At 42.1% G+C, this 25,282-nt stretch overlaps 1 protein-coding gene and 1 pseudogene across 1 annotated transcript; one reads left to right on the forward strand and one right to left on the reverse strand.

Moving 5' to 3' along the window:
* Positions 1–19,151: 19,151 nt before the first annotated feature.
* LOC133805908 (secreted RxLR effector protein 161-like) lies at positions 19,152–19,850 on the reverse strand. Its single transcript, XM_062244055.1, has one exon. It carries the CDS (start codon positions 19,848–19,850, stop codon positions 19,152–19,154), a length of 699 nt encoding a protein of 232 aa, XP_062100039.1.
* Positions 19,851–21,154: 1,304 nt separating this feature from the next.
* Positions 21,155–23,973, forward strand: LOC133805909 (meiotic nuclear division protein 1 homolog; annotated as a pseudogene).
* The last annotated feature ends 1,309 nt before the right edge of the window (positions 23,974–25,282 follow it).

The raw sequence follows: 25,282 nt of genomic DNA on the forward strand, positions 1-25,282 counted from the left end.
CTAGGGTTGTCTTCTCAAGATGCATCTTTGACTACGTTTCAACTAGACAATGTTTGGTATATTCATGCACTTCAAAAACAATGGTTATACCGAGAACAAAATTCGTCGGTATAAGCCCAAATGTTCTCGACAAAGGTTTTACCGACAACATGTTCTCGGTAGAAAGTTCTCGGTACATCCTCGTCGGTAGAGGAAAACTTCTACCGAAGACATTGAATATGTTCTTGGTACATCCTATACCGAGGATAATTGTTCTCGGTATAGAGTTGACAATATCATCGGTGAAACCTGTCCAATTTTGTCATCTGGATGGCTATACCGAGGACACTGTCCTCGGTATAGACTAAACCAATATGTTTATTCATTCATTCATATATTTATTTATTGATTTAATTTGAATTAAATATAAAACAATAGATTAAAATTAAAACATTTATATTAAAGATATAAATAAAAACATAAGAGTACGTTTGCTCAATAAAAATAAAGAGTTGTCCTAAACATGAAAATGTAATAGTCAATAGTAATAAAAAACTCATACATAAGTCCTACTGACTCAATGCTCCAACATCGGGATCATTAGGTGGTGGTGGGTCACATTGAGATCCCGGGGTGATACAATGAGTCCAGATGTGCTCCTCTAATTGCGAACGCGCTCTCTCATCTCAGTCATCCCTTCATCTCTAGTTAGTGGATGATCAATAGTAAATGGAGTTTAATCCCTTATGTTAAGGATACGTCCACATCCTTTCTAGTGGCCACGTCGTTTTCCGAAGACAGTTTGCACCAAAGATAAGTCGTCATCTTCAGGCACACTTGAAACTGATGTGGAACTCTCAATATCAATTGTCTATGTCTGCTGTGTGTCACGATATGCACGCAATTCCTCCTATGATACAATATATAACGTAATTATGTATTGTAAACAAACAATTAAAATTTTGAAAAATGTTTAAAAAAACTTAATGTACCCAAGTTTTTTTTTTTTTGTTTCTATCACCCACCCTTTGCCTGATTCATGGTGAGTATCCATCCATCTATCGAGGATCAGCTCAAGTTGCTCAGTCTCTAAATTGTGCTGTCACGTACATATTTTAAAAAAAAATAATAATAATTAAACGTAAATAAGAAAAACAAACTTAAAAAGAATTAATTAACTAACTTTTTTATAGCACAATGATGGGATTGACTGAGAACCTCCGTAGCTAAGCTCTTTTAGTTTCTTCCAATTTTCCTTGTTGACCTCAGAATGTTTCCGCAAAAAAGTTTATGTTAGTAATATATTTAATTAAGAGAGTTAAGTTTAGCAAGAAATTATTACCATAATTTTTGGGCGTCGAAAAAATTCAATGGCTTTTTGCTACTACGTATCTGTGCAACCACCATAACGATTTTTTGGCCCATTAATTGTTAAATGTTCTTTAATATCGTACTTCCAATCAGAATACTTTTTAGCACATGATGTATCAATGCCTCTCAAGATCCCAGGCATGTGCCCTTGTCTATATTTGGTACGCCCGATATCAAACAAATCATCTTAAATTACAAACATTTATTAGTAAATATGATATATAATTAAATAGAATTAACATAAATATAATAATTACTTACCTCCAGATGTGCAAGTATTCTTTATTTCAAGGTATTTGGTACTTTTGACCATTGAGGACAGTCTGGATCTGTGTACTGTCGAACAAGTAATCCCATCTCTCTTGAGAAATTTGAGCTGTAATCTCCGATCTCTTTATATGTTCTCCCTCGGACGTCCCACTCGAGAGGAAGAGGACGCCCTAACTCTTCCCTTTTTTCCTGCGATTTCAATCCTTTGTGGGAAAACAGAGGAACTAGTGGCGTGCATAACATCCACCCACCGATCCTCCCCACAAACAGGACATTTGCTTTTTCCAGCATGTTCTTTCCAAAATAGTGCGCAATCATGCTTGCAGACATGGATTGACTCGTAGCCCAATCCAAGTTTACGCAACAACCTTTTCGCTGCATGATGCGATTTTGGAAGCTTATTTGGGGCTAAAAATGCATCATGTAACAACTCCAGCATTCCATCAAATATTTTGTTGGGAATTTTTCCCAACACTTTGAAATGCATTAACTTCACTAGGAAATTCAATGATGTGTAATTTTGACACCCATGGAATAATGGAGCCTTGATCTCAATAAACAAATTGTTATAATGTTGCCTACCCCTGTAGTCTGCTGTAGGTATCTCTTGATTGCACTCATTCTCTTCATATTCGTCATTGTCATTTTGCATAACATCATCGAGAACATCCACCATTTAATCTTCATCATTTTGATCCATCACTTTCCTCATTGGTATTTGTACACCCTAATTTTCCACGGACTATTAGCGAGCTGAGATATGGCATAATTATATCAACCACGTGGATACCACATGGGCGGAGCTGCTGTTGTCAGGTCCTACCTCTTTAGCTCGAGGTAGCAAGAGGTTTATCAAGATTATCCAAGGACCGAGTCAGAAATAAGAAGACCGCGGGTCAAGAAGGCATCCAGCTCGAGGCACGAGCTGGAGTTGGAAGCTGTGACTCTTTATAAAGTCAACCACGCAATGTAAACGTGCATATATCAGACATCACGTGTCTGATATATACCTGAATTCTCGGACACGCAGCAGGAACGTGTGTGTTCAGGCACCCACGACTGGGTTGGGTCGTGCGGCCCATTATCCCCCTTTACCTATTGATTGGACCACACTTCATTTGTCAGGTTTTAGGAATTAATCATGAATGTCACAAAAGTGACATGATGGGTAAGAAGGTTACGGGATGACCCCCCTTACCAACTCCCAGGTGCCCTCTCCTATAAATATGGAGACCCTGGGAGTTGCAAAGGGTTGGATTCTATTATGTAACGAAATACCCTGTAAAAGAATACCAGAAATATACCAATAATATTGGCTGGTGGAGTAGAAGGATTTTAACCTTCGAACCACCTAAAAACGTATTCGGTTCATCAGTTCATTTTAAGATCAGTCATCTATTTTCGGTTCATTACTCAGCACTAATCCCTTTCTCTTATTTTCTTAATTACCTGTTGCCAGAGAACCGCGTCAACAGTTTGGTGCTTTCATTGAGAGCTTGTTAGATTGGTGCTATCACAAATATCCAACTATGGTGATCACTCGATCAAGACACGGTAACGAGGCGGACCAACATGATGGGCAGGAGGCCCATCATGCCGCCATCTCCGGTGAGCAAAACATCGAAGTTCAGCAGCAGCCGGGCAAGCAGCCAATAGGCCAGGATGACACCGGAATTTCGGCACCCCGGCCACCTAATCCAAACCCGGACTTTTACACGGCGGTAGAGATGGAGAATGCTTAGCTGAGGAGTCAGCTGGTGAAAGTTAATTAGTAGATTAAGTAGGTGTTGGCCCAATTACCCCCTCTTACAACTGACGCTAACATCGGAAAGAGGCAAGGCGAGACTCATAAGTCCTCCCGGAGTAATCGGTCCAGGCCTAGCCGCTCGGCCAGACCTTCGACGTCCAACTCTACTCCCTCATCGCACCGCCGAGAGGCAATCTTCGAAGAACTACCCAGGGCCGAGAAACAGTATAGTCGCTCGGTCCGAACTTCAACTCCTAGCTCACTGCCAGCCTCGAGCGCGCCCAAGAGGGCTCGAGGGAATTCTAGAAGGAGATTCGGGGAGGGCTCACAGCGACAGCCCGTCCCGGCCAGCCGTCCTGCGCCCTGCTCAGATCGCCAGGCGCAAGGCCCGTAAGTTGGCAGGGCCGAAAGGCCCCTACCTAACCTGATCCGCCCTGACGGAACCAGGATTGCATCCCCGGTCAGACATCCTCCTTCACCGATAAGATATCTGACTCCTCCTCGACCTGTCCGAGATATTCCAGCTTATGGGAGCAGCAGGAGAAACCCGCCTTCCGCAGGACCTTCCCATCGTAGTAGGGCACCCAGAAAAGTTCCGGATCCTCACCCTTAGAGGCGGGCTCCGAGCTTCTCTAACGGGAGCTACTGGACCGGAAGTCGCCGAAGTGACCTTTCTGGCGGAGACCTGCGCCAACGCCTGAGCTCGGCAAAAATTCCTCAAGCCACCCCGCAGGGTAACCTTTGGGATCACCTTAACTCTCATAGGGGGGACCCGGTAGGAAGTGGCAGCTGTGCTCGCTCAAGGGGAGACCTGTCCGAGGTACGTGACGGCGGGAATGTCCCAAATAACCTATCTCAAGATAGGAGGGGCGATAACCCACCAAATGTATACCATGGATCCAGAGCTATTGAACAACCCTGGAATAACCAAGGAGATCAGGACAAAACCCTTCAATGCCTGGCTCAGATGGAGGAGCTAATGAGGAAGCTCCTGTCGGAGAAAGAAAAAGATGAATATGATTCGGGGTACGAGCTTGAGCTCTTCGCCCACAGCATAGCAGCAACGGCATACCCGCCCGGTTTCCGTATGCCGCACCTGTCCAAATTCAACGGAGACAGAGATCCGTCAGATCCTCTGGGTATGTTCAATACCCTGATGATGGCCCACAACATTGGCCCCGAGCAGAGGTGTTTAATATTTCCCTCCACAATGACTGGGCCGGCCAGGCAGTGGTTCAAACAAAGCAAGAAACAGTCAATTAGCTCCTGGAAAACTTTCTCTGCTGACTTCAAAAGAGCATTCCGAGCCTCCTAGGCTGCCCGCGTCAAAGCCGACTCCCTGGCCAACATGAGGCAACAACCCGATGAGCCTCTGAAGGCTTACGTGAGCAGGTTCGCGAACGTTGCTGCTTGGGCCAGAGACACAAATGATAGATCCAAACTCATGGCTTTAAGGACTGGAATCCTCGTCGGAGGGGGACTCTGGAATGAGATACAAAGGAAGGGAGTCAGCTTAGTAAATGAATTCCTAAATAGGGCCCAGGGGTGGATCAACTTGGAGGAGGCCCAAGACTCAACTGCATGAACCAACCAGGTCCTTGAGCAGCCCGCTGGAGTAGGAACGAAGGTCGTGACAGCGACCCAGAACATTACACAGAATAACCAGTTTGGTGGAGGCAAGAGAAAGGGGAACGGCGAGGGCAACCAGCACGGCCCCAAGAAGAATAAGTCTGTGGAAAAATTTAAGCCGGTCTACGCGACTTATACAAAGCTCACCCATTCTAGGGAGGACATCTTCCTAGCAAACTCTGCTCGCCTCCCCTGGAAGAAGCCAGAGCTGTTAAAGCACCAGAAGGGGAAGCGAGACACCTCCAAGTTTTGCCGTTTCCACAACGACGTTGGCCACAATACCGATGATTGTAGACACCTGAAAGATGAGATCGAGACTCTCATCAGATCCGGCCCCTTGGCTCAGTACGCACGGAACAGGGTTCCAGCAAGCCGACCTGCTCCGGAAGGCCCGGCCAGTCAGCCCGGGTCTCGGGTAGATCAAGACGTCCCTCCTCCAGTGATAGGAGGAGAGGTCTCCTCAATCTCTGGGGGTCCTCATTTGGCTGGCACGAGCAAAGGTGCCCAAAAGAGGTACGTCAACGAACTCAAGGATCATAATGGAGTAGAGTTCATCCCCGATCAGCATCTGCCAAAGCAGCAGCGATTGGAGAGGCAACCAATCATTTTTACTGAAGAAGATGCCAGCCACGTTCAATTCCCTCGTAACGACCCTCTGGTCGTAGTAGTGTAGCTTGCTAATCGGAGGGTTAGGAGAGTGCTGATCGATAATGGGAGCTCAGTAAACCTTCTATTCCGCTCCACGCTAGAGAAGATGGGTTTGGCTGTCGCCAAGCTGAAGGCGACCTCCATGATGCTTTATGGTTTCTCGGGAGAAGGATCAGCAGCTATAGGGACGATCGAGCTGGTGATCACCTTAGGAGAGGGACCTCGGACAGTCTCAAAACTCCTTGAGTTCATGGTCATCGACTGTCCTGCCGCATACAATGCCATTTTGGGTCGACCTACACTTATAGCTTTTGAAGCCATCAGCTCCGTCTGCCACCTCGCGCTGAAATTCCCTTTTTCCACAGGGATATGCACGGTCCGTGGCGATCAACTTGCTGCTAGGGAATGCTACAGCATTTCCATGAAGGGAAAATTGAAACCCGGGCAGTTAACAATGGCCATCCAAGGTGGAGAAGAGGAATCTCAGGAACCTTTGCCTAATCCTGAGATGGAAAAATCTCAGAGCACCGAAGGGGAGAGTATCGTCCTAAGTGAGGATATTGACCCCCGAATAGGCGAGGACAAGTCTGAGCTCCAAGCTATTGAAGAGCTTGAGGAAGTAAATATCGATCCACAAAATCCCTCACGGATGGTTAAGCTCGGGAAGAACCTCTGTGGCAAGAGGAAGGCGGAGCTGATCAAATTTCTGCAGGAGAACCTGGATGTGTTCGCATGGTCACACAAGGACATGGTGGGAATCAGTCCGAATGTCATCATGCACACCCTTCATTTAGATAAGAGCGTTCCTGCAAAGTCCCAGAAACAGAGGCGCCTTGGAACAACTCGGGCTGAAGCCCTAGAAGAAGAAGTAGCCCGACTCAAGAAATGCGGCTTTATCCGTGAAGCCAAGTTTTCGGTTTGGGTCGCCAATCCAATGCTGGTCCCGAAGCCCAACAGGAAATGGCGAACTTGCATCGACTTCTCCGATCTGAATAATGCCTGCCCCAAAGATTGCTTTCCCTTGCCAAGGATCGACCAATTAGTGGACACCACGACCGGGCACGAGCTCATGTCCTTTATGGACGCGTACTCAGGCTATAATCAGATCGCCATGAATCCGACGAACCAGGAGCACACCAACTTCATGACCCCGACTAACGTCTATTGTTACAAGGTCATGCCGTTCGGACTGAAGAACGCCGGTGCTACATACCAGAGATTGGTGAATAGAATGTTTGCCAACCAGATCGGGAAGAACATGGAAGTGTACGTTGATGACATGCTGGTCAAGTCAAAGACTGCAAATAACCATGTTTCTGACCTGGAGGAATGCTTCAAGATACTAAGGGAGTACGGCATGAGGCTGAACCCGCAGAAGTGCACTTTTGGGGTCGCGTCTGGAAAATTCCTGGGTTTCATTGTCAACACTAGAGGAATCGAGGCGAACCCCGATAAGATCAGGTCATTGCTCGAGCTTCCCTCACCTTGGTCGCGTAAGGACGTTCAAGGCCTGACAAGAAGGGTGGCAGCCCTTAATCGGTTTATTTCAAAATCCACCGACAACTGCCTGCCGTTCTACAACCTGCTCCGAGGAAATAAGAAGTTTGAATGGACAGAGGAGTGCGAGAGTGCTTTCCTCGACCTGAAGGCTCATCTGGCCGAGCCGCCCGTATTGTCCAAACCAAAGGCAGGAGAGCCTCTTTTCCTTCACCTAGCTATCACAGAAGATGCAACAAGTGTCATATTGGTCCGTGAAGAAGACCGGGTTCAGAAACCGGTCTACTAAATCAGCAAGAGACTTCTCGGAGCCGAATCCCGATACCCATCGATGGAAAAATTGGTGTTCTATCTTATCACGGCCTTCCGAAAGCTCAGGCCATATTTCCAGTCCCACTCAATACACGTCATGACCGATCGACCTTTAAGGCAGGTTTTGCAAAAACCTGAAGCATCGGGACGCCTGTTGAAGTGGGTTATCGAGCTGAGTCAGTTCGAGATTTTGTACACCCCACAAACTGCTATAAAGAGTCAGGCCCTGGCCGATTTTGTGGCAGAGTGCACAGGATTCAGGGAGGATCCTGTGGAAGGGTCACCCGAAGATCTTCATGGATGGCTCATCTAATGAGAACGGCTCTGGGGATGGAATCATTTTGATATGCCCAGAAGGGCATAGATTCCACTCGACGCTGAGATTCAGATTCAAGGCCTCCAACAACAAGGCCGAATACGAAGCTTTGCTGGCCGGGCTAAGGGTAGCCCAGGAGCTGAATGCCAGCTCCGTTCAATGCTTCAGCGATTCCCAGCTCGTGGTAAACCAGGTGCTGGGTGAATATCAGGCATGGGGGGCCAAGATGGCTGCTTACCTAGCCAAGGTAAAAGTCGAACTGTCCGTATTTGAACGAGGCTCAATCGAGTAGATACCTCGAGAGCAGAACGCTAATGCAGACGCACTCGCCAAGCTCGCTACCTCCGGGGAGACGGAGGCTTTGGGGTTAGTACCCGTAGAGTTCCTGGAGAAACTAAGTATAGAAGAGGTTGGGGCAGAGGTCGAGATGATCAATGCCAGACCAACTTGGATGACCCCCATCCTCAAGTATCTCACCGAGGGAAAGTTACCCGAGGGGCGTAATGACGCACGGCGGGTACTGTACCAGGCTCCAAGGTATACGATAGTAGATGGGGTGCTGTACCGACATGGGCATTCCCTACCCCTCTTACGGTGTGTTCTGCCAGGCGAGGCAAAGGCCATCTTGCAGGAAGTGCACGAGGGTTTTTGCAGGGATCACACTGGGGGGCAAAGCTTGGCCCTAAAAGTCTTAAGGCAAGGGTATTACTGGCCCACTCTATCAAAGGACTCGATCTCGTAATTCAAGATATGCAACAAGTGCCAGCGATTCGCCACAGTTTCCCGAGCACCCCCAGTCGAGCTAAAGATGATCTCGTCCCCATGTCCATTCGCGGTTTGGGGAATCGACCTGGTGGGTGCCCTCCCTATTGGAAAGGGCGGGGTCTGCTACGCTGTGGTGGCTATCGACTACTTCACAAAGTGGGCTGAGGCAGAAACTTTGGCAACAATCACTTCCAAGAAAGTCCTCGACTTCGTGGTCAAGCGCATTATCTTCTGGTTCGGGCTGCCAAAGAAAATCGTATCCGACAATGGGACTAAGTTCGACAGCGACCTCTTCACTGAATTTTGTGAAAGGTACGACATTGTGAAAAGCTTCTCCTCCGTGGCCTATCCCCAGGCAAATGGCCAGGTCGAGGCTGTCAATAAGACGCTAAAGGCGAGCCTTAAGAAGAGGCTAGACGAAGCCAAGGGGGTCTGGCCAGAACAGCTCCCCTAGGTACTGTGGGCATACCGAACCTCGCATCGGACTTCTACGGGTCATACTCCTTTCTCCCTGACTTTTGGGAGTGAGGCAGTCCTCCTTGTCGAGATTAAGGTATCATTGCATAGAGTCCAGGCATATGACTAGAATCACAACCACGAGCTACTTTGCACGTCCCTTGACCTGATTGATGAAAGACGAGAAGATTCGCAGCTTCAGCTCGCGCATTACCAGCAAAAAATCACCCGTTATTTCAACTCAAAGGTCAAAAAATGCGCCTTTAGCATTGGCGACCTGGTCCTCAGGAGAGTCTTCTTAGCTGGTAAGGATCCCAAAGATGGAGTATTGGGACCGAACTGGGAAGGGCCATATCAAATCACCAAGGTCATAAAGGAAGGAACTTTCAAATTAGCTCGGTTCAATGGAGAAGCAGTCCCACGAACTTGGAACGCCATCCATTTGAAGAAATATTATCAGTAACACCCTTGTATGGCTTAAAGGCCACTTTTTTTTTGTTAAGCAATGATAATTAAATCTTTGTTTATTATTGTGTATATTTGCGGATGTAATCTCAAGTAACCACGAAAGACCCTTTCCTAGTTACTTGGGGGGCATATGGTGCCTGGATATAACCAGGTCGCCTTAAAGGCTTAGAAGTTGATTCAAATCGATTTATCAGTGTTTTTCTTAAAAAACACGAGATATTGATAAAGGATTAACGTGAACTAAATCCTATCCTGGATGAAACCAGGTCCTAAAACTTAGAAGTTAATTCAAATTGATTGATCGGTGTTTTTCTTAAAAAGCACAAGATATTAGTCAAGAATTAACACGAACTAAGTTTTCAAATTAACGCCCGGGATGAAACCAGGTCCTAAAACTTAGAAGTTAATTCAAATTGATTGATCGGTGTTTTTCTTAAAAAGCACAAGATATTATATCAAGAATTAACGCGAACTAAGTTTTCAAGGCAATGTCCGGGGAGCAACCAGAACTTATCTTAGAAGTTGGGTCAAGATTGGTTAACATGTTTTTCCTAGAAAAGTATAAAAGTATCGATCATAGCACCAACAAAAGGAAAAACAAACTAAGACTATTACCGAAGTGCATAGAGGCAAACAGATATAAACCAATTAAAAGCAAAAATTGATAAAGCCAATTGTCTCGAGGTGAAAAAACCTCATACAAAAGTTACAAAAAAAAAATATATATGTGTTCAAAAAAGAAAAAGATAGAAGTCCCTAGGCTCCACCAGGCTGCTCCGTTGAGGTCGCCGTCTCGCCCTCCTGCTCGGCCGTTGTGGAGGTCTCCCTGGTCTCGGAGGACGCCTCTTCCTGAAGACGAGCTTTAAACCCCTCCTAGAAGGACTCCCAGGCATCCACTCCTAGAAAGGAGAAATCGCCATCCGGGTTGAAGACCCAGCAGTGGTATAGCATGTCCTCCATGGCGGAGTTGGAAGCTGCCTTCTCCGTTGCCAAGGCGGCCTTAGCCTCTTCGGCCTCGGTTTTTGCAGAATCTAGCGCGGCCCAAGAAACCCTGGCCTCCTCGAGTTCGGCCGTTACAGCGGCTAGGGCGACCTTGGTAGCCTCGACCTCTTGCAGCTTAGGACAGGACGCGTCCAGCTCAGCTCGCGCGGCCGCCAAGGCATCCTTGGCCTCTTGTTCCTGCTTTTGGACAGTCTTCAGGGTTGCCAAGGTAGTCTGCTGGGCGGCCAAAACAGCCTGATGCTCGCCCTTCATGTCCTCGAGGCGAGCCTTGGACCTGGATATGCTACGGTGAAGAGCCAAGGCACCCTACAAAACAAAGAGGCAACTGCCTTAGAAAGAAAAGAAAAAAAAAAAAGAACGTGCGATGCATGGTAACCAAAGAATACAAAATGCAAAGCCAGCTTACCGTTAGAGCCATTACCAGTGAAGACTCCATCATGCTCTCCGGGCTCTTTGTTTCGATCGCCCGCAGGTCCCTTTTGGCGGCGTGGTAGTAGTGGTCGACGGTGTAGGTCGCCGTCTCGTACACCATCCCCCGAAAGACGTCAGGAATTTTCTCCAAGGCCTGGGGGTCAACCAGAACACGCACCTCGGGGACTGCAGTTGCCAAAGTCCCGGGCTTCGCCTCCATATCCCGAACAGAGGCGGGAGCTCGTGGAGGGGGTGGGGGCATCTTCTCCACTGCTACAGGAGGTGGAGGTACCTTGGCCTGGGCAGCTGGGGTCTGATCTTTCCCCTTTGCAGGAAACTTGGATGTTGTCCCAATGACTTTCTTCGCCACCCGGAGCTTCTTCACCATGGGCCCAGAAGCCCCAGCAGAAGAGTTCCCTCCGGTGAACATAGCTCGCAGGTCTTTGTTTCCGGGCTGAGACATCTCCTCTGGCAAAACAAAGACAACATTAGTATACAAGTAAGCATTTATGCAAGAACAACAAAAATAAGAGGGAAAAAGCGGAACTCAAGTATATATTGAAAGGGACCCTACCCCCCGAGCTAGAAGAGGAATCTAAGGTCACGACCATCGGCCCCGGAGCTTCATCGGGGGAATCTAAGACAATGACTTCGCGAGCTGGAACAGGTTCTGGGTCCGAATCTGGTTCGGGACTAGACTCTTCTACATACTGCCTAAGACCCGGAGCTATAGTACCCTCCCGAAGAGAGGGCCACGACCAGAGATTAGTCCCATACTCCTCAAAGAAGGCCGACCTAAAGGCTAAGGTGTTGTCTACGAGTACAGTACCCCTAGGGCGGCTACTCTCGTAATCTAGCACGAGCCGGTCGACACACTGGAGTAGGGTTATGTCGAGGTCTGGGTCGTTTCGATGGCGTTGGACGGGCTGGTTGAGATTAAACCTAGCTAACCGAGGATCGGCGGTGGCCCTATCTAAGCCCCTGAACATGTAAGGATTTCCTTGCCCAGAGGGACCTGCAGCTACACCGGACTGGACCCTCTCCTTGTCCGTTTCTTGGGCGTCCTCCAGCGCCCGCTTCCTCCACGTCCTTACGAGGGGCACCTCTTCCTCCTCTTCCTCATCCTCTCCTTCCCCCGCGGCCTCCCCCTTGGGGATGGGTGCCATCTCGCGGGCTGGAGGAGGACCCCGGGGCCTCCTCAGGGCCAAAGTCTGGCCTGGAGAGATCAGTTTGCATGCCAACATCGTCTCGTGTGTCACGAGCTGGCAATAGTCCTTTTCAATGGGGGGCAGACCCGCCAGTGTTTCGTACTGACTCCCGAGGATCACAGACTTGTCTGTCCTCGCGAAAATGGCTGCAGAATTGTTCTAAGTCAGAAACTGATAAAGGGGAGCTAATCAATACTTAACTTACGAGCTAAGAGTAAAAGGTACTTACGGGGACGGTTGAAGTAATGAAGTTCGCAGTTGCGAAACCCCTTCGACATAAAAAACTGGTCTTTGAAGCCGTTGGGGTGGCTGGGCAGCTCAATGACTGCAGCTGTGTTTGGAAAACGGGTCAGGTAATAGAACCCGTCACCTCGCCCCCGCTGCTCCAGGCTGGCCTTGAGGCAGAAGAAATATAAGATATTCGCCGGGGTGGGGATCTCCCATTCCTGCTTCAGGAACAGATATCTCAGCCCCGCTAGCAAACGGTACGAGTTAGGGGGGAGCTGGAAAGGAGCCAACTTCACGTAGTTGAGGAAGTCGGCAAAGTATTGGTCCAGCGGGAGGAAGGCCCCGGCCTTGAAGTGCTCGTCACTCCAAGCCGCGTATTCCTCATCGAGCGACGCGTAGCTCCGCTCACCTTCTAGGGGAGGTTAGGCGATCAGGGCGCCCCTCCTCAGCTCGATATTGTGGGAAAGGAATATTTTATTCACTTTCCTCTGGTCAGTGATCTTCGAGAAGATCTTCTCAACCTCGAAGAAAGCATCGACCGCCACCTCGAGCTCCCACTCCACGGCCGGCCCAAAAACAGAGATTGGAGAGTCTGTCACCACCTCCTTTCCTTTGGATTGTTGAGAAGAGGAGCTGCCTGCGGTCTTCTTAGGGGCGTGCTTCTTGGGTCCCATCGGGTCGCCTAGCGGACAAAAGAAGAAAATTTTAGAAAAGGCGACCTAAGCATAAGAAAGAATCTGAAGAGGTGCTTCCTTTGCACGGGCTGAGGTAATCTCAGCCCGTGGAGAGTGAGACCACGCGGTTCTATGAACACGCGCCTGTGCTCCCAACAGATCCCCGATTACTCAGAATTCGTGTGTGAGGAGGGTCAGGATAAAATTTTTCCTTGGAAGGAAAGTTTCAGTAGGCAAGAATTGCAAAACCGCCTGTGAAGCGTGTCCCCTAAGCTACCCGGTTTTGCACCCAAAAGGCTGGATATTTTAAACAAGCATACCATCAAATCCTACCGAGAATATTTCCCCAGAAAGCGTACCCTGTGAGCCATGCTCCTAAATGGTTTTCTTCTACAATCGATGCCCTAAAATAAAAACCTACACCCTTCATACCCACAAAAAACCAACAGAATGTTGCATGCAACTATAGGAACTATTTACCTAGGCTACAGTGAAAAGAAAATTTAAAGCATGCACAGTCAGAAAACTTACGAAGTGTTTTGCTGTGGGGGGATGAAGGGATCGTCTGGGTTGGAGCCTCGTCGGAGTAGCTGGTACCAAAGCCTCAAAGGATCCCTTGCACCTGAACTTCTGGAATGCTGGGAACGGTAACCAGGAGAAAAAGAGGGTTTGTTGAGGATGAGAAGAGAGAAGAAGATGGGAAATTTAGAAAATTTTCAAATAAACGGGTGGCCCATGCGTAAGGTGGCCACCCCTTTTATATACGTGAAAGGCCATGTGAGGAGGGCCGTTGGATTGCCCTGATGTGGGATCCGAGGCTCTCTACTCGAAACGCGAAACGATGGCCGAGTATAGGCTAGGCCATTTAATGCGGTTCTCGGAAGACGTACCATCACCAACCACGATGCTCCACGTATTCAGTGCCTGCATAATGGGTGGAGTATGGGGAGTCCATGAAGAAGCCTAAAAGCCCCCACTGTGGCCCTAGATGACGTCGTGTGACACGAGTAGAGGCTTGGGGGGCAAATGTACGCCCTAATTTTCCACGGACTATTAGCGAGCTGAGATTATGGCATAATTATATCAGCCACGTGGATACCACGTGGTCAGAGTTGCTGTTGTTAGGTCCTACCTCTTTAGCTCAAGGTAGCCAAAGGTTTATCAAGATTATCCAAGGGCTGAGTCAGAAATAAGAAGACCGCGGGTCAAGAAGGCATCCAGCTCGAGGCATGAGTTGGAGTTGGAAGCTGTGACCCTTTATAAAGTCAACCACGCAATGTAAACGTGCATATATCAGACATCACGTGTCTGATATATCCCTGAATTCTCGGACACACAGCAGGAACGTGCGTGTTCAGGCACCCACGACTGGGTTGGGCGGTGCGGCCCATTATCCCTCTTTACCTATTGATTAGACCACACTTCATTTGTCAGGTTTTAGGAATTAATCATGAATGTCACAAAAGTGACATGATGGGTAAGAAGGTCACAGGATGGCCCCCTCTTACCAACTCCCAGGTGCTCTCTCCTATAAATATGGAGACCCTGAGAGTTGCAAAGGGTTGGATTCTATTGTGTAACGAAATACCCTGTAAAAGAATACCAGAAATATACCAATAATATTGGCTGGTGGAGTAGAAGGATTTTAACCTTCGAACCACCTAAAAATGTATTCGGGTCATCAGTTCATTTTAAGATCAGTCATCTATTTTCGGTTCATTACTCACCACTAATCCCTTTCTCTTATTTTTTAATTACCTGTTGGCGAAGAACCGCGTCAACAGTATTATTTCATCATCTCCATGTCAATGCCAATTGGTATATTTCTGTAGAAAACCATTTACAAAGAGATGATTTTCTAATACATCAATCGTCTGAAATTCAACATTGACACACCTCCTACACGAACATTCCACCAATCCCCTTGAGCCAACACACCGCCTAGCTCTCTGAAGAAAATCCATCACACCAGCTTCATACTCATCAGATAATCAATCTGTCAAATAATCCAGCTCTTGTCGATTGACATTGTATGAGTTTAGCACTGCATGGAACACTTATCATCAAACTTACAATCAATTTGTGTGTGTATCCTAATTCAGAGAGAGGCAAATTTAAGAGTTTTCAATGACTCACCCTCTCCGAATGGGTCTAAGGCTTCTTGTGATGAACACTAATAAAAAATTATCACTAAGTGATAATAACACACTATCATATCTTTGTTAATAATTTCTTATTACCAAAGAAAAACAAATATTATTAAATATTGTTTTTATAATGTCACATGCTCTTTGAAGTTAATTATGTTGTTTTATGATATCTAACTGTAATATATTTGAGTGTAAATATTATTAAAATTATATAAATTTGACATATTTTTTTTAACTTCAAATGTTAATTTTAATTTTAATTACAATTAATGGTTAATCTTTTACAATAAAATTAATTTTAATAATTATTAAGATTATGTTTAAAATTAATTTTCTAATAATATATTTGTTAATTTTATTTAATCAGAACTAACAAATATTATTATTTTACATATTAATTAACTATTTATTAAGTTACATATTTTACTTATGCTTTATTGAATAGTTTTATTAATTTACACAAAATTTCTAAGATTAGGTTAAAAATTATTTAATTAATTTAGGATTTATTACATAAATTATTTAATTAATATTCAAGATTAATGTTTATTTTTATTAAAATTTGGTTGCATAATGTTATTGCTAATTTTATTTAATCATAATTAAAAAATATATTATTTTACTTATCAATTCATTATTTATTAAATTAGAAATTGTATTGATTACTTCTACTAATATTCACAATATCTCTAAATTTTACAATTCTATAAAAAAAATTGGCAACATAACGACTATATTTTCATCTATCCCAAATTTAAAATCCTGCAAATAACACATAAAAAATATCCCCAGACCAAGAACTTACACAAAACAATACACATACAAATATTAGTCTTAATTTTATTAATTATGCAAAATATCGCAATTTCACTAAAAAACAACACCACCAAAAACAAAAATAAAGTATCAATATTCATCAACACTAAGATAAAAAAAATTAACAACAACAACAAATACCAATTTTAACAAAATGAAAAAAACCAATCTAATAATATAGCTTTATCAACTCAACCTATTAATCTAACTTTATTAACCCAATCTCTATAATAATGTAACACTCAAATTAACTATCCCAAACTAAAAAATTAACACTCAAATTAAGTATCCCAAATTAAAAAATTAATACTCAAATATTATATTTTCATTTATAATTATACAACACATTTTCATACATATTAATTAAACTCAAATCTGATTTTTTTAATTTAATTATTTAAATAAAAAATATATTTATATATACACCTATACACAATAACAAAAATGGTGAAAAAATACCAAAAAAAAAAGTCAAAATCTTACCAATAGGAGGCGGGTCAATCTTGGAATGTGTTTGTAGACACCAAATCAACCAAAAATACTTCATAAAAACAAAAAATTACACATAAATCTCGAATTCAAAATAATACAATAACAAAAAAAAATCAAAAAAAAACACAAACATACCTTCAAATCTTGGAATAAAACTCAAAATCTAACAATGGGAGAGCCGAAATTGGGGATAAATGAGTTTTATAGTGAGAGAGTGGGGGCTTTTTGAGAGAGAAATCGGAAGAAAAATGGGTTTTGGGGTTTTTTTGTTTAAGAGAAAATTACCTCTATTCGGGAAAGAAGACAACATATAAGGGACTTCTACCAAGAACATGTTCTCGGTATAGCAACTAAAATGAAAAAAAAAATACCATATAGCCTTGGTGCGATTTTGAAATGTTTCTACCGAGAACATGTTCTCGGTAAAAACAACATTTTTTGTAATGATGTGTGACTTAATTAATCTGCATGACCTGATCGTGACTCGACTAGCATTTATGATGTCGTTTGGTCTCCCTTCATTGCCACGTATTGATATTATATGCCATGTCATCATGTTAATTTTTAGGGAAAACACACATATTATTTAAATAATTAATATATCAATTAAGAATATTTAGACATATACTTGTTGATAGTTCAAGATTTGTTCCAATACTATGAAAAAGTAAGAGGTCAAAGCTTAAGACACGTGTCATTTAACATAATGCTTGAGGTTCTAATAAGTTAGGTTCGAGCTTGAGATCACTATAACAGTCTCATGTCTCCTTGGGTTTTCGAAAGAAATAAAGGAGGGAGTAGTAACATGGTGGTAGTAGGTTGCTATATTTCTAGAGAGGTGAGAGGTTGCCATGTTTAGAGAGAGAAAGTGAGTTTAAACTTTAAGCTTCAGGTTGTTGGGCTATAAATGAGGTATTTAAGTCCTTTAAATAGGTAAGTTTGGAACATCCTCAATAGTTGGATCTGTTCTGACACCAGGGCTACCCTAAGCTGTTTCATTGGGTCAAGTATTATTAGACATTCAATGTGTTGAGATCACAGACAAAGAAAGTAGAAAGGCATGTTCGAATATACAGCTAATGATGACATCTAATTGTGTTTGAGCAGCTATGTTAGAGGTCATATCAAGCTAGTGAAAGTTGCAGGTTTAACAACAACATTTTGCCTAAATCCTGAGGTCTGGTGTGACCTCGAGTAGTCCGTCGATATATAGAAAGAGTTGCATCTTTCTCAAGGCAAGAGACATCTTGACACCCATAACCTAAGGTATACGGCTGGTCTCAAGTCGATTGTATTCAAACTCCAAAAATATGTGATCCTAAAGCACTCAACGAGATACCTTGGACTCAAAGTTCATGACAAGTGGGTCTAACTCGAGCCTCTAGGCAGGCACAATTTTTCATCTCCTTGCGATGCATGACTTTCAAATTTGCCCAATAACAATATACTTGAATTGTTAAATAGATTTGAAATGACTTATTTTCAAGTTGTTGATTGGTTTGTGGTTTTATATTTAAAATAGTTGTAGGTCTCATTTATTGTAGTCTAAAACTTGAAGCACTTCTAGAAAACGATAAATTATAGTTTCCAATTTTTACATGTAATGCTACTTTATTTTCAAAATCTGGTTTTGGGTTTGTTTTTGGAAAAAACCTACCAATCAATTATTATGTGGGTCATTTATATTTTAAGTATTCAAATCAACAAAATTGTATTTGAATTCTATATCAATCAGGCCCTAAAATATTATTTTTTTCCATAATTGTTTAATTTACAAATAGAATTTCCATTTGGATGTGTATATTGTAAGAATTTATAATACACTCAAATAACATGAACAAACAATAATCTCCAACATATAATCCAAAATCATATCACTATAAATACATATATGAGAAATCCTAAATCATGACTATAAAGATCATTTGTTAAATTAAAGAAGAAGATTAACATAAAAGCAGAAGCACTAATCTGAGGCCATTGTTGGAGATTGTATAGATGGTTTAGATCTTCCTATATAATATGTATCTCTATGAGAGAAGAGTCTCTGTTTTATTTTCTGTTAATGAGATAACAGACACAATAGAATGATACATATATATAGGGGACCACAACCCTAATTTATAATTAGTGATTTTCAATTTTGCCCATTATAAAATTAAAAATTTGCTTTCCTATTTCTACACATTAAATCCATGACACTTTAATACCCTATGATATTTATAACATAATTGGTCACTTAATTTTATATCACACTTTATAATAGCATTATACATTATACATATGTGCCCATAAAATAGGATTTTAATCCAACAATCTCTCACTTGGGCAACATATGTTTCCTTATAAATGTACAACCTTATGAGCTCAAAATTTGCTATCATATAAAGGTATTCTTTAACAATCTCGCCCATCAACCATATCCATATAGGATCAAAGCAGTCTTTGTCATATTAATCATGACTAAACTCATCAATGGTCACATATACAAATACAGTTAAATAACATAGATCAATCATGGATGCGTAGCATGGAAATTACATGCAATGTGAACCAAACAAGTCTATTTCCAACTGGTCCTCCTTGAACTTTAGTAAGGTCAGAATAACAAAAACAGAGTGAATGAACTGAAAAACTTCATTTCTGATCAGAAAATAACCAAATACATAAATGTTTTAAATAAACATAAAGCAAATAAAATACAAACTCCCACTAAATCATGATATCCTCAAACAATACCACACCCATATGAGCAATGTGCTCGTGAAAGACCTTGGGCAGTAATCCTTTTGCGAGCGAATCCGCTATCATGGAGTGTGTCCCAATGTGCTCTATGGATATTTGTCCACTCTGCACTCTTTCTTTCACAACTAGGAACTTTATGTCAATATGCTTTGACTTGGATGAGCTCCTGTTGTTGTTGGAATATAATACTACTGAATTTTTGTCACAAAATAACTTGAGGGGTTTTTCTACATTCTCCAAAATGCGCAGCCCAGTGACAAAGTTTCGCAGCCATATTCCATGATTCGATGCCTCATAGCATGCTACAAATTCTGCTACCATAGTGGAAGAAGCTACAAGTGTCTGTTTGGCACTTTTCCAAGAAATAGCTCCTCCAGATAACATGTAAATATAGCCTGATGTAGACTTTCTACTATCTTGGCACCCAGCAAAATCAGAATCAGAATACCCTACGACCTCCAAACGATCTGATTTCTTATATGTGAGCATGTAACCTTTTGTTCTCTGAAGATACCTCATAACCCTCTTGGATGCTATCCAATGGTCCATACCAGGGTTGCTTAAATATCTGCCTAACATTCCAACAATGTACGCAATAATCGGACGCATACAAACTTGAGCATACATCAGACTCCCAAAAGCTAATACATAGGGAATCTTTTGCATTTCCTTAATTTCAAGGTTACTTTTAGGGCACTAACTAAGACTGAATTTGTCTCCTTTAGCAACAGGGGTATCACCTGGTCTACAATCTTGCATGCCAAATCTTTTCAGTACTTTATCGATATAGCTCTTTTGTGATAATCCAAGAATACCTCGAGAACGATCTCGATGTATCTAAATTCCTAATACAAAAAGAGGCGTCCCCAAGATCTTTCATCTCAAAATGCTTAGATAGAAATCTCTTGGTTTTGTGCAATAAGCCTATATCATTAGTGGCAAGCAATATGTCATCGACATATAGAACCAAGAATATATACTTACTCCCACTGAACTTGTGATATACACAATCATCAACAACATTCATCTCAAAACCAAATGAGATAATTACTTAGTGAAATTTGTGATACCATTGACGGGAATCTTGCTTAAGTCCATAGATGGATTTTGTCAATTTGCAAACCATATTCTTTGGGTCTCCTAACACAAAGTTTTCTGGTTGCACCATATAAATTGTCTCGTTAATGTCTCCATTGAGAAACTCGCACTACACCAAACACCCATTACCATAACACATCATTATAATACTATTTAAAAAGAGTTATTGTATATTAGGAAAATTTGAGGCGGCAAGGGAAAATAAAATAGCCCCAAATCACTAAGTTTTTTCTACAGTAAACTCCCATGTACCCATTTCCTGTATACCCATTTCCCTCATTTTCTTCTCTCTTTCTCTTCCTGGTATACTCTCCCGTGTCTCATTTTCTTCTCTATTTCTCTTCCTGGTATACCCATTTCCAGTGTCTCATTTCCCATTTCCCATGTCTCATTTCCCGGACCTATCTCTCTCGGTCTCTCACTCCCCTTCACGAAAGACAATCTACACCACATTCGAAGGCGATATAGGAGGAATGATCCTCCCTGGAGGCTTTGGCCAAATCAGACTCGTGAGGTCGGTGAACTAGGTGGAAAGTGCAGGTCAGCGCTGTGGAGATAGAAAGGTTGATGGATGGATCCTTCCACTGTCTTTGAACATTGAAATCAGGTAATGTTCTCGTCACCATCACCAAATGCTTTTCCCTTGCTCTCTCTCTAGCTCCCTTTCTTTTCTCTCTTCTTCATTCTGATTTGATATAGGTAGAACTAGCATTTCTATGTTGATTTGATATAGCCTAGGCTTTGGGTTAACCAATTTCACCTCTGATTTATTGAAATGTTGTGAAAAAATGACTCAAAATCCCAATTTTAGTTCTTGGGTTTCTGAGTTCTTGAAGAACATCGAAGCTTAAATTAGAGAAACTAAAGAGGAAATGGGGGTGTGGACCCTAATTCTCGATCTTTAGTTTTCTGCTTTGTTTGATTGATGAAAAGATACATGGCTTTGAATCTTAGATGACTTCTAAGTAATTATTATACTCATATTAATCTAGATTCTAGATGTCGTTGATTCAGTGATATTACATACTTATTATCTACATTTTATTTGCTTTCTTATAATTTAATAAAGTATCGACAGTTTAATTTAGTGTTTTATTCATTCAGAATATTTTTTCTTAATAATTTTAATTATTGGTTTTTATTACAGTCGAAGAAAAGAGGTCTTTCGCTAGAAGAGAAGCGTGAGAAAATTCTTCAAATATTTTACGATTCTCAAGACTTCTTCCTTGTGAGCATTCCATTTTATATATGTAATGCTCTATAATTTTTTATTGGTTATTTCATGACCATGGTATATTAATAATAAATTTATAAACAATCTCCTCGAAGAAGTATATGATTTTTTTTTAAACGCATTGAGTTTTTTTTTTCTTTGTTTTCATAATAAAATGGAAGATTTGTCCTGATTTTATTGTTGGTTTTAGCTTAAGGAACTTGAGAAATTAGGACCAAAGAAAGTTGTGATTACCTAGTCCGTGAAAGATGTTGTCCAAAGTCTAGTGGACGATGATCTTGTTTCAAAAGACAAGATAGGAACCTCTGTAAGTTTGATGTGTTTGTAAAGTTTTGGATATTTAGGTAGTTTACCTTGAAGCTGTTGTTTAGTAGACTAAGTGAGACTTCTATGTTTATGTTGACACTGCAGAGAAAACAGATAGCAACAATTGCATGTTGATGTGAAACTATTTTACAACTTGTTTATATTGGGAGTTTTTTCTAATTGTGAGTTTTTTTTTTTAAATTCCAGGTGTATTTTTGGAGTCTTCCTAGCTGTGCTGGAAATCAGGTAAATTTGGTGCTTTTATAAATCATGTAACTAATTTATCTTGTACTGATATTGAAACATTGGGCAGTTGAGAAATGTAACTCGCAAACTTGAATTCGATCTTCATAGCAGTAAGAAGCGGTTTGCAGAACTTGCTGAGCAGTGTGAATCGTTAAAGAAGGGGCGAGAGGCATCTGTGAGCATCCTTAAAGACCCTATATGTCTTACCAGGGTGGTTTGAACTAGTTTATAGAAATGAACTCTTAGGTTATTATTTGTCTGACATGTTAGCATTTTCCAGGATGAAAGAGAGGAGGCTTTAAATGAGTTGAAATCCATTCAGCAAAAGCATACTAAGCTGAAGCTTGTTAAATGATTTGGCATTCCTTAATGCAGCCAAGGATTTTAACTTTGCTTTGAGTTTCTAATTGCATTTTGTTATTATTTTTAGGAAGAAATGGAACAATATGCGGACAATGATCCAGCTGCCTTTGAAGCAATGAGTTCAGACTTTCTTCTTAGGCCTAAACTCTAGATACTGTTAATTGAGATTAACTGCTTGATACTAGATAGGTTCTTTGTTATACATACTAATTGTGGTTATTACACCGGCAGGAAGTGCAATTGAAGTTGCTCATTCAGCAACTAACAGATGGACAGGTATTTAATTCATGCATTATTTCTTTTTAGCAAATTTTAAGCCCAGTTTTTCCCACTAAGAATAAGTTGATGACCCTGTATAACCATATTTATTCTCTTTTCTTCTTAAAGCTTATTCTTTTGTAGTTACTTTATTTTCGTAGGCCAAAGAGTTCATTGGATTTGATTTGATTTGATTATGTCAGTGCAAGGTTGGAGTTGGTGGACATTGACATTATGATTTATATACCTTGTTTGTGCCTATTTTTGTTAATTTTTTTGTCCTTGTCTTTGTTCTGCCCTTTGCTTTTCTGTTGTTTCTTTTAGAGATATTGACTGGAACAGTAAAATTGAGAATCCAAGGACCATGTAGTATTCTTTTTTATTTTATTATTAGTAAAATGGGACACTTATATTTAAAAGTTAAATTGGTTGGATTTTTTTTTTGTCAAAGTAAAGAGAATTTATTAAATCTGAGAAGTGGGTATGTTTGTAATAGTTTTTTGGTTTGTTCATGATATTTTTCCAAATCAGGTCATGAAACATTCTATTTGTTACTTCTATGTTAGGCTCATTGTATCGTGGGGTTAAAACATTCTTATAAGACTTTCATTGATAATTGGGGTTTTGGTTTTATTAGAATTCACCTATGATCTCCTAACTAGTTATGGTTGTGATAGTAATTTTGCCTAACTGGCGCTGCAGATGATGTCTAATCCGGACTTATTGAAGATGGCCTCTGAAGGCATGAAGAATTTGAGGCCTGAAGACCTGAAGAATGCAGCAGAACAGTTGAAGCATACCCGTCCAGAGGAGATGGCTGAGATTGGAGAGAAGATGGCTAACTCAACGCCTGAAGAGATAGCAGCTATGCGTACACGTCTTGATGCCCATATCACTTATGAATTGAATGGAGCTCAGATGCTGAAGAAACAGGTTTGTTTTTTCTGATCTTTTACTTTTGCATTTTGAGCAATTTTAATGTTAACATTGAGATTCTTAATTTTTATGGCTCAGTAAGCATTGCATTAAGTTGGCCACCTACACGATGAAAGATAGTATGCCTAAGCTTAAGTTCTATTCTCAATACATTTTGAACGTTAAATTCATTAACTTTTGTTTTATTGACTTAGAGGGTAGCGTGGATTTTGTCATTTGTAGTGCTGCCAAAACGAAATGAACTATTTTATTTGTTTGGTACACCAACTTTATTAATAATTACTAGCACCATAGGATGTTAGCAATCTTAACTTTCGTTTTGATAAACAGGGAGCAGAAAGTACTTAAAAGGGAAAGAATACCCCATTATTATAGTTATAGGCTGATGGTAGATCCACTACTACAAATTCCATCATCTTGGTTGTTGAGACCGGGAAGTCTCCCAAGGTCACAAGGAGTTCGATGGATCCCATACAGGCAATCCCTTCTCCTGAAAAGTTGTACAATGTCGTTGCACAGGCCTTTAGGTCACGAAGAGTGAGTCCCATCTTTTCTAATATGGCCTTATAGAGGATATTCACTGAGCTCCCATTATCAACCAAGACTCGGTGAACCCTCTTATTCGCTAGTTGAAGAGTGATGACCAGCAGGTCGTTGTGAGGAAACTGCACATGAGATGCGTCATCCTTAGTAAAGGTTATAGGTTGAGATTCAACCCTCTGGTGTTTCGGAGCCCTGGGTTCCGGTTTGTAAGGGGACCTGTCGCCAGTTTTCAGCTCATTCACGTATCTTTTTTGGGCGTTCCTGGCCAATCCTGCGAGATGAGGTCCCCCCGAGATGGTTACAACACCTTCTCCATCAATCGGAGGGGGTCTCTCGTCCTCCCTGGCTCGAGAAATATTTTTTTGGGCAGGTGGTGGTGCAGCTGCCCTTTGACTGGTAGAAGCCTGATTGGGATTTTGGTTTCTTACATATTGCCTGAAATATCCTCTCGAGATCAGGCCTTCTATCTCGTCTTTTAGTTGCCTGCATTCATCGGTTTTATGTCCGATATCCCTATGGAATCTGCAGTATTTACTAGAATCTCTCTTTGCTTTCTGGTTCCTCATGGGGTCCGGACGCCTGAAAGGGACCTGGTTTTCATTAGCCAGGTAGATATTCTCCCGAGACTCGTTCAGCTCGGTATACACTTTGTACACAGAGAAATGTCTTTCCCCTTTCTTCTTCTTTCCCCCTTCTACCTCGGGGTTACTCCTTTCAGTATTCTTTCTTTTGGAAGGGTTGTTTGCAGAGGGCTTCGAGGCCGATGCGTCCGCCGAGGTCGAGGCAGAGTATATGTTTGTCGTTGTAGTTATGGGCTGGGAGACCATATTTAGTGCTGACCTTGCCTCCTCTACATTGATAAACCTCTAAGCTCGTCGATTGAACTCGGTTAAGGACCTCACAGGCTTTCTCTACATATCTTCCCAGAGAGGGCTTCCAGGCATTACCCCAGCTTGGACAGCCATCGGATGACCACTGTCATCTACGTCCCGAGCTCGAGCGACTTCCAAATTGAACCTTGTAAGGTAACTTTTCAATGTTTCATTCGACTGTTGTCGGACATTGGTCAAGGCAGACACCTCGGGCCTTATTATGATCATGGCTCTTAATTGTT

The sequence above is a fragment of the Humulus lupulus genome, chromosome X (genome assembly GCF_963169125.1).
Source record: "Humulus lupulus chromosome X, drHumLupu1.1, whole genome shotgun sequence".
Lineage (NCBI taxonomy): Eukaryota > Viridiplantae > Streptophyta > Magnoliopsida > Rosales > Cannabaceae > Humulus > Humulus lupulus.

Coding starts and splice junctions, on each gene's coding strand:
- LOC133805908 (XM_062244055.1), bottom strand. CDS start 19,850: ATGCAAAAGATTCCCTATGTATTAGCTTTTGGGAGTCTGATGTATGCT.